Here is a 19,278-nt window from a genome sequence, read left to right on the forward strand (position 1 = left end):
ACTTCCTGATAAGTCATTACTAACAAATCAGAGTCCCGTGGTAAGATTCACCGCTCACTTGTGAAAACAAAAAAACTCATCATGAGGTTTTACAACACTTCACTAACCAACAGGCAATATCAGTATCTTTTACACATGATGGTTTTGTATGAGTTCTTTACCATCTAAAATATTTTAGCATTCAAAGTTAAATCCATTTATAAAAAAAAAATCTAGTTAAAAAGATGAGTTTTCCTTAAAGACACATGAAATGTGACGTTTTCCAAAACAACATTATTCAAGAAGTTCTGAAGGTCTATTCAATGAGGGTCTGAAAAAGCTCATTACCTCTTGTTGATGATTTGGGGGGAATGCATATGTTTTCAGGACCTCAACTGTGATTAAGTGAGCCACATTTCTTCTCCACAGCATGCCATGGCTGTCGTTCAAACAACCCAGAACTAACAGGTGGAACAAGAGCTCCTCCAAACCTGAACGAACCTGAGAGGTGTCCAAAGTGAAAAAACAAGACAGACTGTCAAAGTCAAGCACAACCAGCAGCAGAACAAACGGCCTGCAGCTGTAAATGCTTGCATACTTACTCCAGCGGTGTCAATGTGCAGAATGACGGGATCCTGCTCTCTCAAAGGTTCCAGATTCTCTGACAGACTCCTGATCAATGAGTCTATGTCAACACATGGCTCAATCAGCTTGAGTCTGATATGTTTTGCTCTGGGAGATATCTGCTGGAACTTCTCAAACAAACGATCAATGTAAAGCGATTTCCCTAAGAAAAGAAAAGATGCCAACATTTACATATTGTAACTGAACTGCATTTTTAATGGATTTTAATGCAAGGAGGGGTCGTCCTTACCGACTGCAGGGCGCTCAGATGACACGATCCAGACTGAGAGCTTGTCTGGAGAAACCAGAGTGACAGGGTTTTGCTGAAGCGTGTTTTGTGTGAAGTGGTGATGTAGATATTTCCTGGCAGTGTCTGCTGTTATACCCACACCAGCCTGTACTTTATCATTGCTGAAGAAAGAGGGCACGTATCTGTGCTGGTGCACAACCGGACTCACTATGACCAGACGATAATGCGGGCCGGCACTTCTCTCAAGACTGTCGAAGATCTCCCCTAAAGCTACACTGACATCATATCCCAGCAGCCCTGGATTCACCAGAGAGTATATCTTCTGGCAGTTTTGTCTGGAGCCTTGACTCAGAGCTCGGCGCAGAAAGATCTCCACCTCCTCTTCTGTGGTTTCCTCTCTGCAGACTAGAACCTCATCAACAGAGGGCAGAGGCTGCTCTGGACTCTCCATGTAAAAAGAGACGGTGGTGGTGAAAACCTCTGCAATGGGGCACAGAACGAGATTGGGCTTTCCTTCCTGGAGAACCGACGGAAAGTTTCTGATCGTGTGCTGCTGGTTCATCTCAGAGAGGCATGAGAGGAAGTTGGCTAGTGTCAAGATATCCAACGACTCACTCAGGTAAAGACTCATGTCTTGTTTGAATTGCTGCCAGAGATTCTCAAGACTGTCCTCCTCATCTTCTTCATCATCCGAAGAAAACTCCATCAAGTCGGAAGCCTCTTTTATGTCCACTTCAGCCCGTTGTGCTGGCATCACATCTTTTGAAGGTTCGTAATACATGTCATCGTCATCAGATGAAACATCTAACTCATCAGCGTTCGAGCTCATTCTTGCTGCATTACTGTAGGCGTGTCTGACATCATTTGGCGTGCACTCAGGTTTTATGGGAAACAGTAAGTGCCATAACTGCTGAGGAACAGATGCCTGGCGTTGACACACTTTGTGTATCCAGTGGCACAAATAAACCATCTGCTCCGAGGTGTAGTGGTTCAGCAAGCCAAAGCGGGAGCGCATGCTGCTGATGAAGGAACGCCATTCCTTCTGGCACGTATCCATGGACTGCGCAAGGTTTTGCAGCTGCGCTGTCACCTCACCGTAGTACATCATCTGTTTACCCTTCAGGGACAAGAAGGTGACTCTGATGCATGGTTGCTGCTGTTGTTGGCAGCACTCGACCTCAGCGTGCCAGTCTCTGAAGAGCATGTTCCCAGATGTTTGCATCTGTAGAAGGATGGTGCCCAGTCTCTGAACCCCCTCAAAAACCTACGAGGACATGACAGCAGGAGTTTTGCAGTTAATACTATCCTAAACCACAGACACGGGTCTACAGCTAAAATGTTTAACTCTCTTTAGCTTAGGTTCTAGTATCAGTGGACAGAACTGCATTTATTGCACAAAAAAACTAGTGACGGTGTCAGATATGATGACTTATCGTCATGCTAACCAAGAGTACATTAAAAGGGTCTGCTTTTTTTCTTGAATACTTTTGAGATCTCCTGCATCCTATTATCTCAGCTGTAAAAGTGGTGAAGTCAAAGCTTTAATTGGAGGACACAACAGGTACTCAAGTCTGACAAATAAGATGAAACACAATAAAGAAGCTGAGAACCTTCCAGTGAGTTTCCTTTGCTAAGAAGAGTCATAATTTAACCGTTTAAAAGCCGCTGACCTCTGTGAACCTGTTGACTTGCTCTCTGCCGTGCTCCCCTTTGGACGACATGAGCATGAGTTTGTTTTGTAGCTCGAGCAGATCCTCGAGCTTGTAGCTCTTTTCCTCTCTGCTGCTTCTCACTGTGACCTTCACCATGTTTTGAAGACATCTCTGCAAAGGAATCGGAAAAAAATGACTAATAAGAATTTGAAAATCACTACAGTTTGTAAGCCCCATATTCTGTTTGTCACAGGAACACTGTGCACTCACCCTCTGTGTGTTTTTATCAGACCATTTTATGTGATAAACTCCATTAGCATTAATAGAGGAAGCCAAGGAGAGGGAGGACTGCTCGACAGAGCCGTGAGTCTCCTTCAGTGCTTTTAGCCAGCTCAGTAACCGGGTAGACTCGCTCTGAAAAACAAACCAAACACTATTATTGCTGCTTTGCAACATTAGCCAGGATGTAGGCGTAAAAATAAGAGAGAAGATGTAAACACCAGTTTTTTACCAGTTTGTCAGGGAGCTTCTCGTCCCTACTTTGGGCATCCCAAACCTGCTGAGCACACCTCATGAACTCATTAAAGCCAGCTTGAGGGGAGAGGGAGTAGAGCAGAGGGGCATAGCCCATCACTGCATCATGGAAGCAGGCCACCTGATCGATCTCTGTGTCGTTCTCTCCAGCAGATATGGAAGCCAGATCCACGTAAACCTTCACGTCGCTCATGTCTGTTGACGGGAGAACAAAGTGAGGACGGTGGCATCTTCTGCAAGGCCACAAGATTATTTATAACCAAAAAAGGGACGCTTTGTGTTTTTCATGAGATCACCTTACTTTTAAGGTTGTCTTTGACCCAGGTGATAAGAGTTTGGCTCGCTAGAAACTCTTCCAGACAGGCGGTGTGCTGCTTGGTGACCTTGGAGAGTTGCTGTCTGGCACGAAACAGGTCGTCACTCAGAGATCTCAGAGCTCTGTGCTTAAAGCTGTCCTCTTCCTGTGAAAGGTAAGAATATCGTCAAAGAATGAAACATTATTTAGTTAATATCAATATAAATGTTTGTGCTTCTGTGTAACTTATGTTTTATCCAACAAATATCACTTTTTTTAGTATTTAGTTTTACAGTAGGAGTCAAGATAGCTGAAGACACCAAAACTATGAGGAGAGCTTTGCACACATTTAGCACATGAGATTGCTCCTTGATGGTTTTAAGAACATCAGTTCAGTTGTGCAGAAGTTAAATGAAGAAGTGCGACTCAGCTACTGTAAACATGCACATAATGGCAAGATCTGCTCAGTGAGCTTAAATACAGTAATTACATTAATACATGAAGGTCAGTAGGTCCAGAAATGTTTTCTCTGCTTTTCAAAGATCAAGCAGCAAATAGATATAAGTAAAAGCTCTTGGGAGGAGACTGTATCAGCAGGCCTGTGTGATGAAAGTGCTACGTGATCCCCCGCCTTCTTGAGACGAAAAAGAAAACTGCCATGACACAGAGAAGGTGAACAAATGGCATCTGCACATTTGCACATGTGCAGGAGGAGCTGTGATGATGTCTGGGGGTTTTACTACTGCCACTGTTCCTGCAGAGACACACAGTCTCATCTAGTTCAAGCTCAGAGGGAAACTGACACCTCCAGGCTCTGTAAGGGCTAGAAGCAGAGAATGCCTCCAGGCTGATGCCTGACTGAAACTAGAAACTGTTAAAAACAAATTCTGGAAAATGTAACGTCTACATTTTTTCTTACACAAATCTATTAAACGTCTTCAGGTTTGGCCACCACGTCAACGAGACTTTGAGAACATGCTTTAAGTAAATAGTAATATTCATAAAGTATTACCAGTTGACTGAGTGTTTCGATCTCAGTGAAGTTTCCAGAAAGCTTCATTTTTCCTGCAATCTTCAGCACGGCGCTGGCTGCAGCCGCCGCCTCGTGGAGCTGTCTATACTTCTGGATCTGATCGAGCCTCATCTTCACCCAGTTCACCTCAGGTTTGAACCCTCCTGCCTCAGAAAACATCTCCGACATCAGATTCAGCTCTGTTTTCATGATCTTCCCATCACCCTGGTCGCCAGACTCCAGCAAAATGTGATCGAGCTGCCTAAAAGTGATACTTGCTTCTGCAAGGCTCACGCTGAGGTCAACAAACTCGGTGAGCAGGGGGTTCCAGATGTTGTCGCAGACCTGTGTTAGGTTCACTGGAACAGGAGCTTGTGAGGGATATCTCTCTGCCAAAGATTCAGCTCCTTTGACCCACGAGGACAGAATCAGGTTGCTGTCTCGCAGTTTGTGCATCTCTGTGGCCATTTTTAAGACATTCATACTGTTTTTATACCAGAGGATGCGTGGAGAGCCAGCGTTCTTTAATTTGCCTTCAGCATCAAAGGGCTGAACAAGCATCAGTTTGTTCAGGCTCACAGCGTGGAGATCTGCATTGTGCTGCTCCTCCAGGGCCAACATCTCAGGAACTATTTACATAAGAACCATGTTAGTGTGAAGAAGCCATAAAACCACCACACAGCAAAAAATATTTAAAATGATGAAATGAACGACATTTATCATTCAACTCACCTGTGATGCTTTCTGTAACCTTTGCTATCATCTTTATGAGAGCATCAATCTGTTCTTTCCTCTGCAAGAACGTGTTCAGATCTTTCTCTCTCTGAGCTAAAACATCATCTGCACTGACAGGAACCTTCTCAGATTTAGCGTTTGTCTTGTCTGTGGAAAACACGATGCAGCTCATGTTAATCAAGACAGTTTGCAAGCATGAGCTAAAGAGGCAAATGGAGGAAATTACTTTGGGTATTCTAATTAACTTTGCATCCCTCTTGTACTTAAATCTTCTGAATATCTCATTTATATAAAGGACAGGACATGTGAGATTATTAAAAACAGAATGAAGGAATAGCAGACTCTGATGGTTCTCACATTGCTGGAAAAGCTTTTTAAACTGCTCCCGGTGTTTCAGGCAGGTCTGCAGGTCTCCCAGAGCCACGTCTCCTTGAAGCAGAGACCCCACCAGAGAGTGTACGGCCTCCACACAGCTGTGGACCACCTGCCCTGCGGTGTCGTCCACCTGGATCGCCTTCCAGTCACCTGGACCAAAGCAGCAACACCGCAGCCATCACGAAACCCGAACAGCAGCGAGTAAAAATTTAAAGAAGACGTAAATGAGCAAAGAAATGACGTACCGTTCAACAGGAGATGGCTCACGGCGGACTGAGGGTCGAGCAGCTGAACCACCACGCTGTCTCTGAACCGTGCAGCTGACTCGACCACCACAGCAGACACAACAGCAGCAGGAAGTGCTGATCTGACCTTAGAGGTCAGACTTCGCATCAGGTCTCCCTCCTGCCTTCTCTAAAAACAGAACACATGTTTACTCTCCTACTTCACTTATCAATACTGACGTTAATGTAAATGGGAGAATTTTCCAGTTAGTGGTGTTAAAGTCCAAACTCCACACATTTATTCAAAGCTGACATTTTACATTCACATAAAAAGAATTTTACTGGAGAAAAATTACAAATTTTGAGAGAGAAAAGTTTATTATAACCAAAAATGAACTAAATGATAAAACTATGATGAAAAAACCTTTTAGTTAACTAAAACAAAAAATATGTATCTTAAGTTTTAGTCTTTTTTAATAGGGTCAAATTTGCAAAGACAGCAATGGCCAGATTTCCTAAATGGGGTAAAATGCAGTGTGTGCACGATCTCCAAATAAAGCTCACAGGCAATGTTATAGGCAATATCAAGTGCAAAAAACATGCTTTTTTTCAGCATTAAATATCGGTGCCGTTAGCAGTAAACTGCATGTCGTAAACAGTAATGTCAGCAAGTCATTTTCACCTTTGTTTTAAATATCCCCGCCCTATTTTTGGTGTCCTGATAGAGGAACTCTCTGAAATGCATAAACAACAGAGTCAGGTGCAAAACTCTCTGCGTTCTCTCTTACACACAACCCTGTCACTGAGCTTAAATAGTTTGTACTCAGTAAATCAGGCCCTTAGTCTGAGGAGCTCGTGTTGCAGACATGAACGTCTACACTACTGTGAGTGAAGTTTGGATGCGTAGTTCCTGCTCTGAACTCCTTAAATCTTTTCCTGACTACTGTTACAATGTATAAATTTTATATCATATTATATAGTGAAACTAATATGTAATAAACTAACAATAAAAATGAAACCAGCTAAACCAGTCTGAAAAATAAATAAAAATGAATTAAAAATATAAAACTCTAATAACTCTGATAACTGATAGAAGCTCACAAAAGCTCGTTCAGATTAACCAGTTTTGTAGCTCAGAGATCATCATTAAAAACACAAAAACTAAATCTTACATTTGACCTGCTAAAAGCTAACTGACCTTGCTCGGCACCATAGAATAAAAAGTTAAGTTTAAAATCATATCTATCAACTGATTGATTTGTTAAACCAGCTCTCTGTTACATTATTTGTTGTTCTGAGGTTTTTGAGTGTAATGTAGGGAAAAGACAAGTCAAAGCTCAAGACACAGACTGTGGGGTCACTTGGCCGTGAAAGTACGGTTGCTTTTTGATCTGAACTGCATTGTGACCCTGGTGATAAAGCATTACCTCACTTAAAACACTTAAAAGTGCATCTTAATCTCTACCTGTTTGATAAAAGAAAAATAAAGTCTAGAACTTTGGAAGTGCTCTTTAAAGGTTTTAAAAGCGAATATTAAAACTGTGCTCTGAGTCATTTATTAATTCATAGCGTACCTGGCAGATTGCCTTGATCGCAGAGTGACACAGCTCGTCCAAACAGGCCTGTATGACTTCATGGTTTTTACTTAATGCAGCCTGGGATGACTCGAGGCAGTAGAGTATGACTTTGTCTTCGTCACTTATCTGTAAATTAAAACAGCTCAGGTGAGTTCAGAGGGAAAACATCTACATGCTGAACCGACACCAGTCTGAAAGAATAGAGCTCAGGTGTTTCTAAAACGAGACCAGTAATGTTGGTCTGACACCGATCAGTGCACGGGTCCTGACCTTGGACACCCTCTTCCTCAGGTCTTTTTCCAGGCTCTGCCTCCAGCGGGATGAAACTTCCTCAGAAGAGCACTCGACCTTCAGCAGCGCGTCCCACATCTGATAATTCATCACAGGCATTAAAGGAGGTGAACTGAGTGGTTAGAGGCAGGGCTGATGAGTAACTCTGATTATCTAATCAGAATAAATTACTAATATCAGCCCAGATTACATTTAAATAAGTGCAAAGAGATTATAGTTACATTATCGAGGATCCCTCTTTTACATTTCAGTTATGTCTTTAGAATGTGCAATTATTGACCAACAAAAAATATATTTAAAAATCATTATTAGCAACGTAGTTTGATTTTATCAGCTGTGTTTGCTACATGCCTCGATTTCCTTTGGATAGCTGAGTGATTTTGATGATGTCAGGAGCGGGTTTTCAAACAGTTCGTCTCTCTTCTCTCTGATTCGGTCCTGCGTTGCAAACAGAAGCTGCTGCTTTAAGCTCTCAAACTCATCTTCTTTGGACTAGAAGACACAAAACAAAGATAACAAATTTAAGATAACAGACCACACTGAGGCATTATGGGACATATAACATGAAGGGTTTTACCTCTTTTCTCAGTTTAGCCTCCAAAATCTCTGCCACCTTCAGCACCAGCTGGTAGGACAGGACGATGGCCTGGTACCACGGGACGATTCGCACTAATCGGCACGTGTTCTTTGCAACATCAATGCTGCTCGTGAATGCATGTTTGATGGTTTCACTTTCAATAATTCTGCAGAGACAAAGTTAAAGTTACAAAAAGCACAACACCAGAATGTATGAAGCACATTTCAGGTGTCATTACCTGTCCTTCTCTCTGTCTACCTTCAGCAGGATGTGGGTAAAGCACTTATGAGCATACTGCATGTAGGAAGAACAAAAGTGATCACAGAGGATTGTATTAAAGATGGAACAAGTTCATTTTGCAAGTTTATATTATACAATTATTTGGGTTTTTCACCTTTAAATTCTCTTTCTTTAAATCTGGTCTTTCACCACATTTTCTCAGTCTGTACAACAGACTCTGGATCAGCTGTTCTGCAGATACTCCTGTCAGGTCTGAAAATTCAGGAAGGTCCTCAAATGCAACCAGAGATAACCAGCTCACCAGGAGCAGAGGCGTCTCTGTAGCCAGTGATAAGTGCTTCTGGATCAGAGAGAGCATCCTCCTGTGGATGGAAAATAAAATACTTCAGTAAATCAGATCAACACTTCAGGGAAATAAAGAAAGCTACGATGGGTTTGAGACAGACTCACTTTCTTTTGTCAGGGTGGAACTGGATATTCTCTCTGAATCCACTGAAACTGATGCTTTGAAGTCCAGACCAGTTCTCTTCTTCAACACTGGGACCCAGTTTCATTGCATCAGCTCCAGGCTGTCTGAGTCTGAGGAGGAGAGGAACGAGCAGGACGACCTCTGTCACCTTGTCCTGGACACAGCGGTTCATCAAACCCAGCACAGCGCTGAGGGGGAAAAACCGAACCATGTGAGGATTCAAGCTCAAATGTCAACACCTCAATCAGCACACCAAGATAATGTTTCTGTAAAGATGAAGGTTATATTAACTTAAAAGTGGAGTTTAAATTAGAATTAAGGGAATGAACAAGAGCGTTTATTAGCTAAGTAAGTAACAAATGTAGTTTTTAAAGTAATTAAAGCCTTTGAATTGCTATGCTGCTTTTTTTTTTACTAGTCCATAAAATGTAGTAAAGAGCAACACCTACTTCACATTAAAATTTTATACCCACATAAATCTACCAGTTTCAATTAGATGCATTTTTTTTTTAAACAAACAAACAAAACGTTTGTCAGTGAGAAACTGTTGTCTAACCAGTAGGGCTGGGTCACTGATTTCTAGAATCGATTCAATTCGGGGAAATTTTGCCTCAGACAGTCAGAAATATTGTAATTCAGATCATGCATCAGTACATTTCCATATTTTTATATCTATAAAAAGAAAGCTGACACTTGTGAGACTTTATCAAAGGCGTGAGCATCACAGCAGATGCCTTTGTGTCAAAGTAACTGAGGATAAAACACAGAAAAATGTGAAGGTGTTTTTCCTGGTCTGTGATTTTATAAAAATATTCTGCAGTAGATCAAAAACGAAAGAAAACCATTAATCAACACATGAACATTACCTGATGCTGCTGAAGTGAAGCAGAGCAAAGTTACAGAGGTTTTATTAGAGACACAGTGTTTTGCAATTTTGCATAATTTTAAAAAGTTTACGTCTTGATGCATTCTCAATCATCCAGGAAAGTAAATCTCCAAAAGTTGAATCTGTTCATCTGGACGTAGCGTTTTGTGGGAGAAACGTTTCGTCACTCATCCAAGTGACTTCTTCAGTCTCAGCTGACTGCAGGTTTCCCCAATCTTATAAACAGTTCCTTAATCATAATTATGATTAAGGAACTGACCTCCCAGCCCATTGTTCCTTCAGTGGGCTGGTTTCAGTCATTATGCAAATGTACTGTTTATAAGATTGGAAACCTGAGGTCAGCTGAGACTGAAGAAGTCACTTGGATGAGTGACGAAACGTTTCTCCCACAAAACGCTACGTCCAGATGAACAGATTCAACCTTTGGAGATTTAAAAAGTTTACATTTGTTCAGTAACCTATTGAACAGCAGAAATGAGGTTTTCTTTTCAGAAGTAAGTAAAAGGAAAAAAACAGCGGCCCACAGCGATGTAAACAAAGGTAGACTTGTGCGTAACAAGCAAGCGAATAATGCAGAAAACAGATTTTTAGACGGGAAACTGTTCTTGAAGTACAGAGAGAGAGAGAGAGAGAGAGAGAGAGAGACAGCGAGCTCTGCATGAAGTGTGATTTTATCGTGGTGGAAGCAAAACAGGAAAAGTCAGAGGGAATTCATGACGATGTTTATGTGAAGCGTAGTTTGGATCTTCTTTTGCTGCTGGTTCAGTCAATATTGTTTGGAGAGAGATAAAACCTGCAGCTTCAGAATCAGCGCAAAAAGGGCGTGAACACAAAGCGTGGACCCGCCGAAGCATCAGAATCAGCGAGCTGTCGGCTTTCAGCCCCGACCGTGTCCGTGCCGTCGGGTGAGAAAGCACTTTGTGTTTACGTCTTTGTGCAGAATCCGTGTACCTGCTCTCATTTACAGTTTTAGCTGTTTGGTGGTTATTGAAATTTTGTGAGGTTTAACCTGAGATTCTGGCGTTTCGGGCAAAATAAATTTCTATTAAAAAATCGATTCAGGATTTTAGTGAATTGATATCACGCTATCCAAGCTAGAATCGATTTGAATCGATAAATCGATAATCAAAACCCACCCCTACTAACCAGGCCAAGAATTACTTTTCTTAAAGATTGTAAAAACTTACTGTTGTGTGTTTGTGAAACAACTCTGCAACCCATCCAGGTTTTTGTTGTCCAGTGCAGACTCTGAGACCAGGAGACACAGCTCAGCCCAGCCTTTAACTCCAAGGTTGATGCTACAACTTTGGGTAACCATGAAAACAGAAAGCCCCAGAACGAGAGGACTAGTGTCCCTGCAGGAGCTCGGGAGCTTCTCCTTCGGCTCTCCTTTTAAGATCTGGAGCAAGTTCTCTGAAATCAGCTCTAACACCTGAAAATAAAATCATGTATTAATGGTGGTTTATAGAAGCTACTGTAGATAATTTCTACTTTGATTTTTTTGTCCTTTTGCTGAACACACCTTGACCTGAGGAGGATGTGAATTGTCTGGGTATGTCATCCTAGTGTGAGCAGAACCGAGACTCTGCATAAAATACTTCAAATTTTGACACAAGCTCTCAGTGCTCTGTTTATCTGACGGAGTCCATTTCTGGAAGATTCTGTTCAGCAGAGTTGTAGCTGAGGACTGCCAGGCATTTGAAATCTCCACACCTTTTGAGTTCTTCCAGCCAATCATGTGGAGACTTTTTTGCCAAACACTTTGTGGCACATTGTCACGGCAAATGAATCCTTCATAAAGATGAAGCTCTGCATAAAACATTTAAATGTGATCAGTTTATGCAGAAAGATTGGAACCAATACTGGTGGGCTGACATTAATATAGATGATAGATTTCCTTACCTTTAATGCTTGAGTTTGAAGGAATTTGAACATGCCTCATGGTCATTCCCCAAATCGCTTTATCTCGTTGATGTACACCATAGCAATAAGACCATACCGCACCTCGTACTAAATGTCTTTCTTCAACACAGAGGCGTGCTTCCACCAGATAGCCTCCCTTTACTCCACTAAACATAAAACATCGAACAAGAGATTTCCATCCATTAGTAAATTCTCCACTCTTTTTCAACATGCTTTGCTTTAATCCTGTCCTTAAAACCCTCTACAGCATAGCGTTGCCCTGAGGCAACAAACCACATTTTCATGCCTTACACTGGCCCTTCAAAAAAAAACAACTTTTTTTTTTCAAATAATGCTACCAGACACATCTCTTTCCAATAAAATGATGAGTTGAAGGTGGTGTGACTTTCATTTTGGGGGGGGAGGACCCCTTTCTGCAAGCTGCACTACATGAGAGACATCTCGATTAGGAGGCAAGATAAAGATCACTATTTTACATGTTTATAGTGAAATAAATGTATATTAAAAAATACTTGTATGTGCATGAATATGTTAAGAAGCATATTTGATTGTTTGTTCTACTTTTTAAAATTTATTTATACAGGAAAACTGTTAATTTTCATTCGTTGCCTCAAGGCAACACTGCGCAGTTAGCCCAATTTTTTTCAGGCAATATAATGCATTTGCATATGTGTGTACAGATGTGTTTGTGTGCATTTATATGATCATAGTATATGTTTTTTACTTTACAATCTACTCATAATTACAGGACATGGATGTAAATACCTTTTATGGAAGGAAACCAAGGGAATGTGCACTTTCTGTCCTCAGAAAGTGAGCACAGTGAGCTTTCAGGGAGTGACAGTGAAGTAGAGGAGTGGATCCCTAAATGAGGTTTGAGGGACACTTAGGAGCTCAGGGGTCAGGGGTCAGTTGGTAAAGTAACTGTGCCTGTGTTTGTGTTAGTGCCCACATAGCAAGCAGGTCTGGCCCGGATCTGGTATCAAGTCGTCACTGCTGGCTGACTTCTGGCATGACAAGACGTATGTCAACCAGATATGTGCCAGGTCTGGCAATGACGCCACTGTTTATGCGATGGCATGCCATATCTCAGCTTGTAGAGCAGGTTACAAACTGATCGGAAGGTTAGTGATTCGATCCCTGGCTCCTCCAGTCTGCATGTCAAGAGTGTGAATGTGTATGAATGTAGTTAGGAAGCACTCAGTTAAGCGAAAGTGGGTGAATGTGGCATGTTGCACTTTGAGTAATCTGGGAGAGTAGAAAAGCGCTATCAGTCCATTCACTGTCTGAACAGAGTTTCGGCATGTTACTTGTGCACTGTTTTGCATGTTCTGGCACATGTTGTTATTGCATGGATTGATTAAGGTCCACATTAGGCCGACATTTGGGGCCAGAGCTGAAACCGTTCTGGGCCAGCACAGGGCCAGCAGTGTGTCTACAACTGGCCCGTGGCTGCACACCACCTACAGATGGCCCACATACTGCAATGAATGACGGCCCTTTGGTGGCCCAGATCAGGTTTGCCAAAGGGAATCTACACATGGGCCAGCACAGGACCACCAGTGTGTCTGAAACTGGCCTTGTGCTGGCCCATGTGTGGGCCACCTCTGGCAAACCAGGTCTGGGCCACCAAAGGGCCGTCATTCTTTGCGGTATGTGGGCCATGTGTAAGCACATTGTGTGGGCCTGATCTGGGCCATACCAATTTTGCTGTGTGGGTATGTGTGTGTGTGTGGTCATGTATTACTTGTTGTGGGGACACAAATTTCTTTACACACTCACATTTTGAGGTCTCGCCTACTTTATGGGCACAAATTGCAAGGTAAATCATCAATTTTAGGGTGAAGGCTTGAGTCAGGGTTAAGGTAAGATTCAGGCAGGGACTTGTGATGGGTAGAGTCAGGATAAATCTCCAGGAAATTAATGTAAGTTAATGTAATGTCCCCTAAAGTGATGGAAACACAACACGTGTGTGGGTGTGTATGTGTGTGAGTGTGTGTGCGCGTGCGCGCGCGTACATGGGGTTAGGGTCAAATGTTGGATGTATTTTGGTGTTTTATGTTCTGTAAAATGTTTACATTGTTTATTTGTTGTTTATTTATTTGTTCATCCTTGTTGTACTAATACAACTTATTATAGAATAACTTGACATTTTACTACCCTTGTCGCACAGTGTTGCCTTGAGGCAACAAACCAATATCTTTTTGGGGGGGGGGCAGGGCGTCAAATTTTATGATTGATATATTGTTAGTGACCCTAACGCTCCCCCAAAATAGGGAAAAATATTTTTTTCCCCCAAAATTAAAAAGTCATGCAGTAGAGGGTTAAAGCTCTGGCTAGGTCTACACTATAAAATCTACCCCATCATCTACATCCACAATTTTTCTTTTCTCATTCAGTTTCTTTGCTGACCATGAAGCTGCTTGCTAACCTCACTCTGTGAAGATTCAGCAGCTGTTATATGGAGTAAACACACTCACAGATATGAGCTCTGTGTGATTATTTCAGGACTGTGTCAGTAATAAAAAAAAATTAAATAACTTTTTGGGTAATTTTGTACATGTTTCTGAAAAGTTCTTTAGTATTATTTTACTTATTACAACTGTCAATATTAAAATTAGGCCAAGCATTTCAGAAATGTTGCAAAGGCTCGATATGCAACTGAAGCATGCTTATATTCTGTGAATTACAGCTTGTACATATTTATAAATACTTACACAAAGTGTGTCAGTTCGAGGGGTAAATGCACTTGTTCAAAACCCAGCACAAGTCTGTCGAGTTCTTGGTTGAATCTAAACGCTTTGTCCAGCACAGCGTAGATGTGAAAGGTGAACATAGGAACTCCGGGTGGAGGTCTCACTGGACTTCGATCACTGTGAGTGAAAAAGATAAACGTTTAAATGTGAGCTTCAGCTCCAGAGTTTAAATAAACTGTTAAAATCAGTCTTACCGTGTGCTTTGGGATGTTTTTTCTGCCGTGTTAGTGGTTGCCACAGTGGACTGTTTGTCACTCCCTCCCACTCCAGTCACAGCTTTGGCATAAGACTTCTGTTTGGCACCTTCTTCAGTCTGAGATGCAACACCTGAACCTTCTGCAGAGGGATTCTCCTGTTTAGGCTTTGACTCCTTCTCGCTTCTTTGCTTCCTGGCTGGCTCTGATGATGCTTCTCCTTCTGGATTTTGCTCTGATGGAGTCTGAACTGAGCTGTCTCCTTGCAGCTTTGGTGCAGGTGTGTGCTTGTTCTGATCTTCTTGCACCTCAGCAGCTTTCTCTGTGGCAGGTTGAGTCTTTTCACCCTTTCCCTCGTCTTGTTTTGGCACAGGAAAGTCTGTCTGTGTTTCCTGATTCTTCTGAGTAACAACTCGAGTCTGTGTGAATTTAGATGAGCCTTTGAGCTTCCTTGTTTGAGTCTGAGCTTGCACCATCTTAGGATCTTTCTGCGGTTGTTCGCTGTTTTCCCCCTTTCGCAAGTTGTCTTCAGTCTGGGGAACCTCAGGCTGTGTTTTTAAAGACTCGCTGTCCTGAGTTTGGCTGCTTTCAGTCTCCATAGCCTTATTCTGATCCTTCTGTATGTTTTCACTTTTGACATCTGCCTCTCCCTTAGCATTTTTTCTTCTTTGATTTCTCCTTCTTCTCCTCTCCTTCTCTCGACTGTTCCTGCCGGGGTTTCCAGCTCCATGTTCCTGGAACACACATTAATTTATATATTTCACGACAGCTCAAACACCACTAACAGGCCCCTGAAAACTGTTTGTTGTGACTGCATTTCTACCGTATTTGTCTTCCGTGGTCTTTTGGTTGCAGAATCCTCAGCTTCCTTGGTTTGCACCTGCTGCCCACTGGCACAGTGGGGGTTTCCTCCCCCCTCCTCCATCTGTAGGGACACCTTTCTCAGGTGAGCCCCTGCTCTGCGGGAACTGTCTTTAATATAAAAATACAGGCACAGTTACAGCTTTTAATCCCTGTGAGGCTTACTATTCAGGTCAAGGTTGTTGCATTACAGTTAATAAGGAAGTAGCAAAATTAGTGCAACTGGTCTTCTTCATAAGAGCAGAAATACCTTAAAAATACTGCACACAGCATATCATGGCACACACTCTGCAATGACTTCCTTTATAGTCATGAAAAACACCCTATTAGGTTGCCTCATCTTATCAGCAGTACAAATGAATATGATAACAATTAATTTATGATAAAAATGAAGCAGAACAGCAAATGACAGCATCATATTTTGACAATAAATAAAGTAAATAATAAAATCATAAAGTCTAATACAAGGAGTAAAAACTACCATAAAGTACCAGAGATGCACAAAAACAGGCTGAGAAGCGACTGTGGCATTAAAGGTAATAAGAATACAATAAAAATAATCTAGTACGCTTGTTATTACTTTATAAAAGTACAAGAATGATCGTAAGATCTGAAATAACCAAGTGACCTTTCTTAAATAAAGACAAAAATACATAAAGTTCATGATGTGCTTGCTTACCTGTTTGTATGTTAGCTTCGCAAGTCGTACACTAAAAATCTGCCAGACAAACATGTACTTAACTTCCTGATGGACCCGCCCACACACAGGGACCGTCCCCAAAGGTTCAGACTCACAAGCCTACCCGCAATCTCCCCATTATTGATCTAACATATACGTTTTTATTTGTAAAATATTACCCGGTTTTATAAAAATTATTTCAGGTCAGTAGTTGGTTAGATAATGCACTCTTTACAGATTCCTTCGTCTTGTTTCTGTAGGTAAATTCTTGAGAGTCCCTAAACCTGAAAGCAACCTTTTCAGTTTCGTTTCTGTCTGACTCTCTGCAAAGAAGAAACTTATGCCGCGTTCAGGTGATGATCGGACGTTTCACTTTCAGTACCAAAACAAAGAAACCCAGCCTCTGACATTATTACTGTGAATTACATTTATCTTTATTATGTTTTATTCTATAGTAAAAAAAACAACTACTTTGTGACAAAAGCACAAGGTTTATTTTGAAGAAAAAGACAAAATCACATCAAATATGTGTAATATATCCACATTATTCTCAGTAAAGGATACTGCTGCTACTACTACTACTACTAATAGTAGCTGACGTCACTTTAAAAAAATGAATGGATGAATGGGTATTAATAACCAAGGGTATGCATTTTTCATAACAATTTTTATTTAATGAACCTGTAAACTTCCTGCATGTGTAGATAACTTGATTAAAATCCTGGTTAAGGGTTAAGTGAAGTAGCACTAAGGCTATTAGGCTCAATTAACTAGAAAAAAATGCACACACATACAAACACAAAAGTGATCGAAACAATATTGTGCACCGATAAAACTAAGTAAAGAAGAATCAAAACTGAAACATGCTTTTATTTTGACACCACCGTTAATGACTAATTGAAGATTAACTTTATTTAAATTCATTTTGTATTAAGTCAAATATGTCGAGAGATCGAAGTTGATTGAAAACCAAGTTTTCAATCAACTAAATCACTGTTTTGATCTTTGTGATGTTGGGGAGACATCTGCTGGTGAAGAAGAGTATAACAACTCCTCTGGAGGAAATAGTAATTTTCCATTTATTAAAAATTAGTTAGATGCTATAAGAAGCAGCATGTTTTGATTACTATAGACTGAACAAAACAGAAAGAGTATCAACACAGTGCACTTTATTTATGTTCTTACTTTTGTGCTTTTGGTCCAACATCTGAGACTTTTTTGTGCAGATTTGTGTGGATTCAGTGTGGGCTTTCTTTGCTGTTATATTAACACGTGTGTTAACTCAAGGGTTAAGGTGTAAATAAAGTTTATTTTACAGTCTCACCTTCTCAAGTCCAAGATATAAATGTGATTTGCACAGCTTTAAAGTGAAACTGCACCAGAAAACGCAGTGAGGTAAAATATAAGACAAACATGTAACCCCGTCTCGGCCCGGCATTAACAGTATGATGCTGTATCCTCAGTCCTGTGAGGCGGCAGGTTTCTTGATTCTCCGAATTACGACCCGGCTCCTCCTTCCATTGGGCCGACCTCCAGCACCATCCGCCTCCCCTGGCAGTGACCCTGGGGGTCGGGGTTCACCTCGGAGTGGTGCAGGGCTCCTCCCTAATCTCACATCGTCCACGAAAGCCTCCACTCCATCAAACTTGGTCGTGAGCTCAGCGAGACGCTCCTTCAGGGAGTTGAACTCTTTGTAAAGATCTCCCAGAGCTTCTGACAGAGGCTGGATCCTGAAAGAACACAAAGAAATTAAAGTGTTTTTTCCTCTCCAACAGTTTCAGCTTTATATTTCTTCTCTGCGCCCTCTTTTTTTGTCTCTTTTCTTTCACCTCTTGGTTGTGGAAAGCAGTCTCTAAGTACATTAGTCCATGTAAGAAAAATGTCCTGATGAGTTCATGGCCTCAGTCGCTACTTTGAAATCATGCTGAATACCAAATGTTAATTAAAAAAAAATTGTGGTCACATTTAGAAAAAAAACAAGAACATTTTCATTTCATTTCTACTTTCTATATCTGTGTAAACCTGCTCAAATTAAAGCTGACCTTTTAATGTTACAGTTATTCTTTACATTTCGACTGACGCGCAAAGCCCGAAGACCCAGACTGATGTAACTGTGCCGCAGGAGACTTAGAAAAGGCCCTAAAACAGAAGACCTCACCTGCCATAGTCGGGCAGCACAGTGTTGTGGTCATGCAGCAGCAGATCTTTGACCTGCGTCATGATGGCGTATTTCCAGTTGTCTAAAACCAGCGTGAGGTTGGCACATCCTCTGGTGTTCACTCTCTCTGCTGCAGGTGAGCAAGCCAGGAAAACAAACTTTATTATTTTCTGCTTTTGAACTTATTACATCAGCAACAACTGTACTGTACTACATGACTTCATTCATACAAGTATCATGAATTATTGTAACCTTGTAGAAAAAAGTAAAAGAAGTAAAAAAAAAGAAAAGAAGAAGAAGTCAGTGCAGAGCTGCAACTAATAATAGTTTTCATAGATTGTGGATGAGTTTCTCTATAAACTGGCTGGTGTGTAAAACTTGCCATGGGTGTAGATTTTAGTGGAGACGCGGCTCTCCCGGGAATTATAAAACATGTTTGAAAATGAAGGAAGCAGATGAACATCATCTTAGCAGGGGAAGGTCTTTTCTCTTCAACAGCACTTCTTTTTTAAAATAACATATAAACTTTAAGTTCACAGAACCAATGAATCTGAGCCACAATAAAAGAGAACGAGTTGATGCATTCTCAATCATCCAGGAAAGTAAATCTCCAAAAGTTGAATCTGTTCATCTGGACGTAGCGTTTTGTGGGAGAAACGTTTCATCACTCATCCAAGTGACTTCTTCAGTCTCAGCTGACTGCAGGTTTCCCCAATCTTATAAACAGTACATTTGCATAATGACTGAAACCAGCCCACTGAAGGAACAATGGGCTGTGAGGTCAGTTCCTTAATTATAGTGATTGTTGATCAATGGTCATGGGAATTTGCATAATTATGATTAAGGAACTGACCTCACAGCCCATTGTTCCTTCAGTGGGCTGGTTTCAGTCATTATGCAAATGTACTGTTTATAAGATTTGGGGAAACCTGCAGTCAGCTGAGACTGAAGAAGTCACTTGGATGAGTGACGAAACGTTTCTCCCAC

General features: G+C 41.3%; 1 protein-coding gene across 1 annotated transcript in view; it reads right to left on the bottom strand.

Annotated features, from left to right (window-relative positions):
* The window catches only part of rnf213b (ring finger protein 213b), a 37,708-nt gene extending 21,561 nt beyond the window's left edge, over window positions 1–16,147 (bottom strand). Inside the window, exons 1-25 of the mRNA XM_063482483.1 lie at window positions 16,134–16,147; window positions 15,417–15,565; window positions 14,594–15,327; window positions 14,361–14,516; window positions 11,623–11,789; window positions 11,243–11,529; window positions 10,908–11,152; window positions 8,816–9,022; window positions 8,520–8,727; window positions 8,364–8,419; window positions 8,126–8,291; window positions 7,900–8,040; window positions 7,528–7,626; window positions 7,255–7,383; window positions 5,702–5,870; window positions 5,439–5,606; window positions 5,079–5,228; window positions 4,347–4,975; window positions 3,341–3,500; window positions 3,017–3,234; window positions 2,776–2,919; window positions 2,524–2,676; window positions 854–2,117; window positions 582–766; window positions 328–480 (exon numbers count right to left, since the gene is read on the bottom strand). Coding sequence (XP_063338553.1) covers window positions 328–480; window positions 582–766; window positions 854–2,117; window positions 2,524–2,676; window positions 2,776–2,919; window positions 3,017–3,234; window positions 3,341–3,500; window positions 4,347–4,975; window positions 5,079–5,228; window positions 5,439–5,606; window positions 5,702–5,870; window positions 7,255–7,383; window positions 7,528–7,626; window positions 7,900–8,040; window positions 8,126–8,291; window positions 8,364–8,419; window positions 8,520–8,727; window positions 8,816–9,022; window positions 10,908–11,152; window positions 11,243–11,529; window positions 11,623–11,789; window positions 14,361–14,516; window positions 14,594–15,327; window positions 15,417–15,518 — 6,090 coding nt within the window. The 5' untranslated portion in view covers window positions 15,519–15,565; window positions 16,134–16,147. The remainder of the gene's footprint in view (window positions 1–327; window positions 481–581; window positions 767–853; window positions 2,118–2,523; window positions 2,677–2,775; window positions 2,920–3,016; window positions 3,235–3,340; window positions 3,501–4,346; window positions 4,976–5,078; window positions 5,229–5,438; window positions 5,607–5,701; window positions 5,871–7,254; window positions 7,384–7,527; window positions 7,627–7,899; window positions 8,041–8,125; window positions 8,292–8,363; window positions 8,420–8,519; window positions 8,728–8,815; window positions 9,023–10,907; window positions 11,153–11,242; window positions 11,530–11,622; window positions 11,790–14,360; window positions 14,517–14,593; window positions 15,328–15,416; window positions 15,566–16,133) is intronic.
* Window positions 16,148–19,278: the final 3,131 nt, after the last annotated feature.

This window comes from Pelmatolapia mariae, linkage group LG8 (assembly GCF_036321145.2).
Source record: "Pelmatolapia mariae isolate MD_Pm_ZW linkage group LG8, Pm_UMD_F_2, whole genome shotgun sequence".
NCBI classification, from domain to species: domain Eukaryota; kingdom Metazoa; phylum Chordata; class Actinopteri; order Cichliformes; family Cichlidae; genus Pelmatolapia; species Pelmatolapia mariae.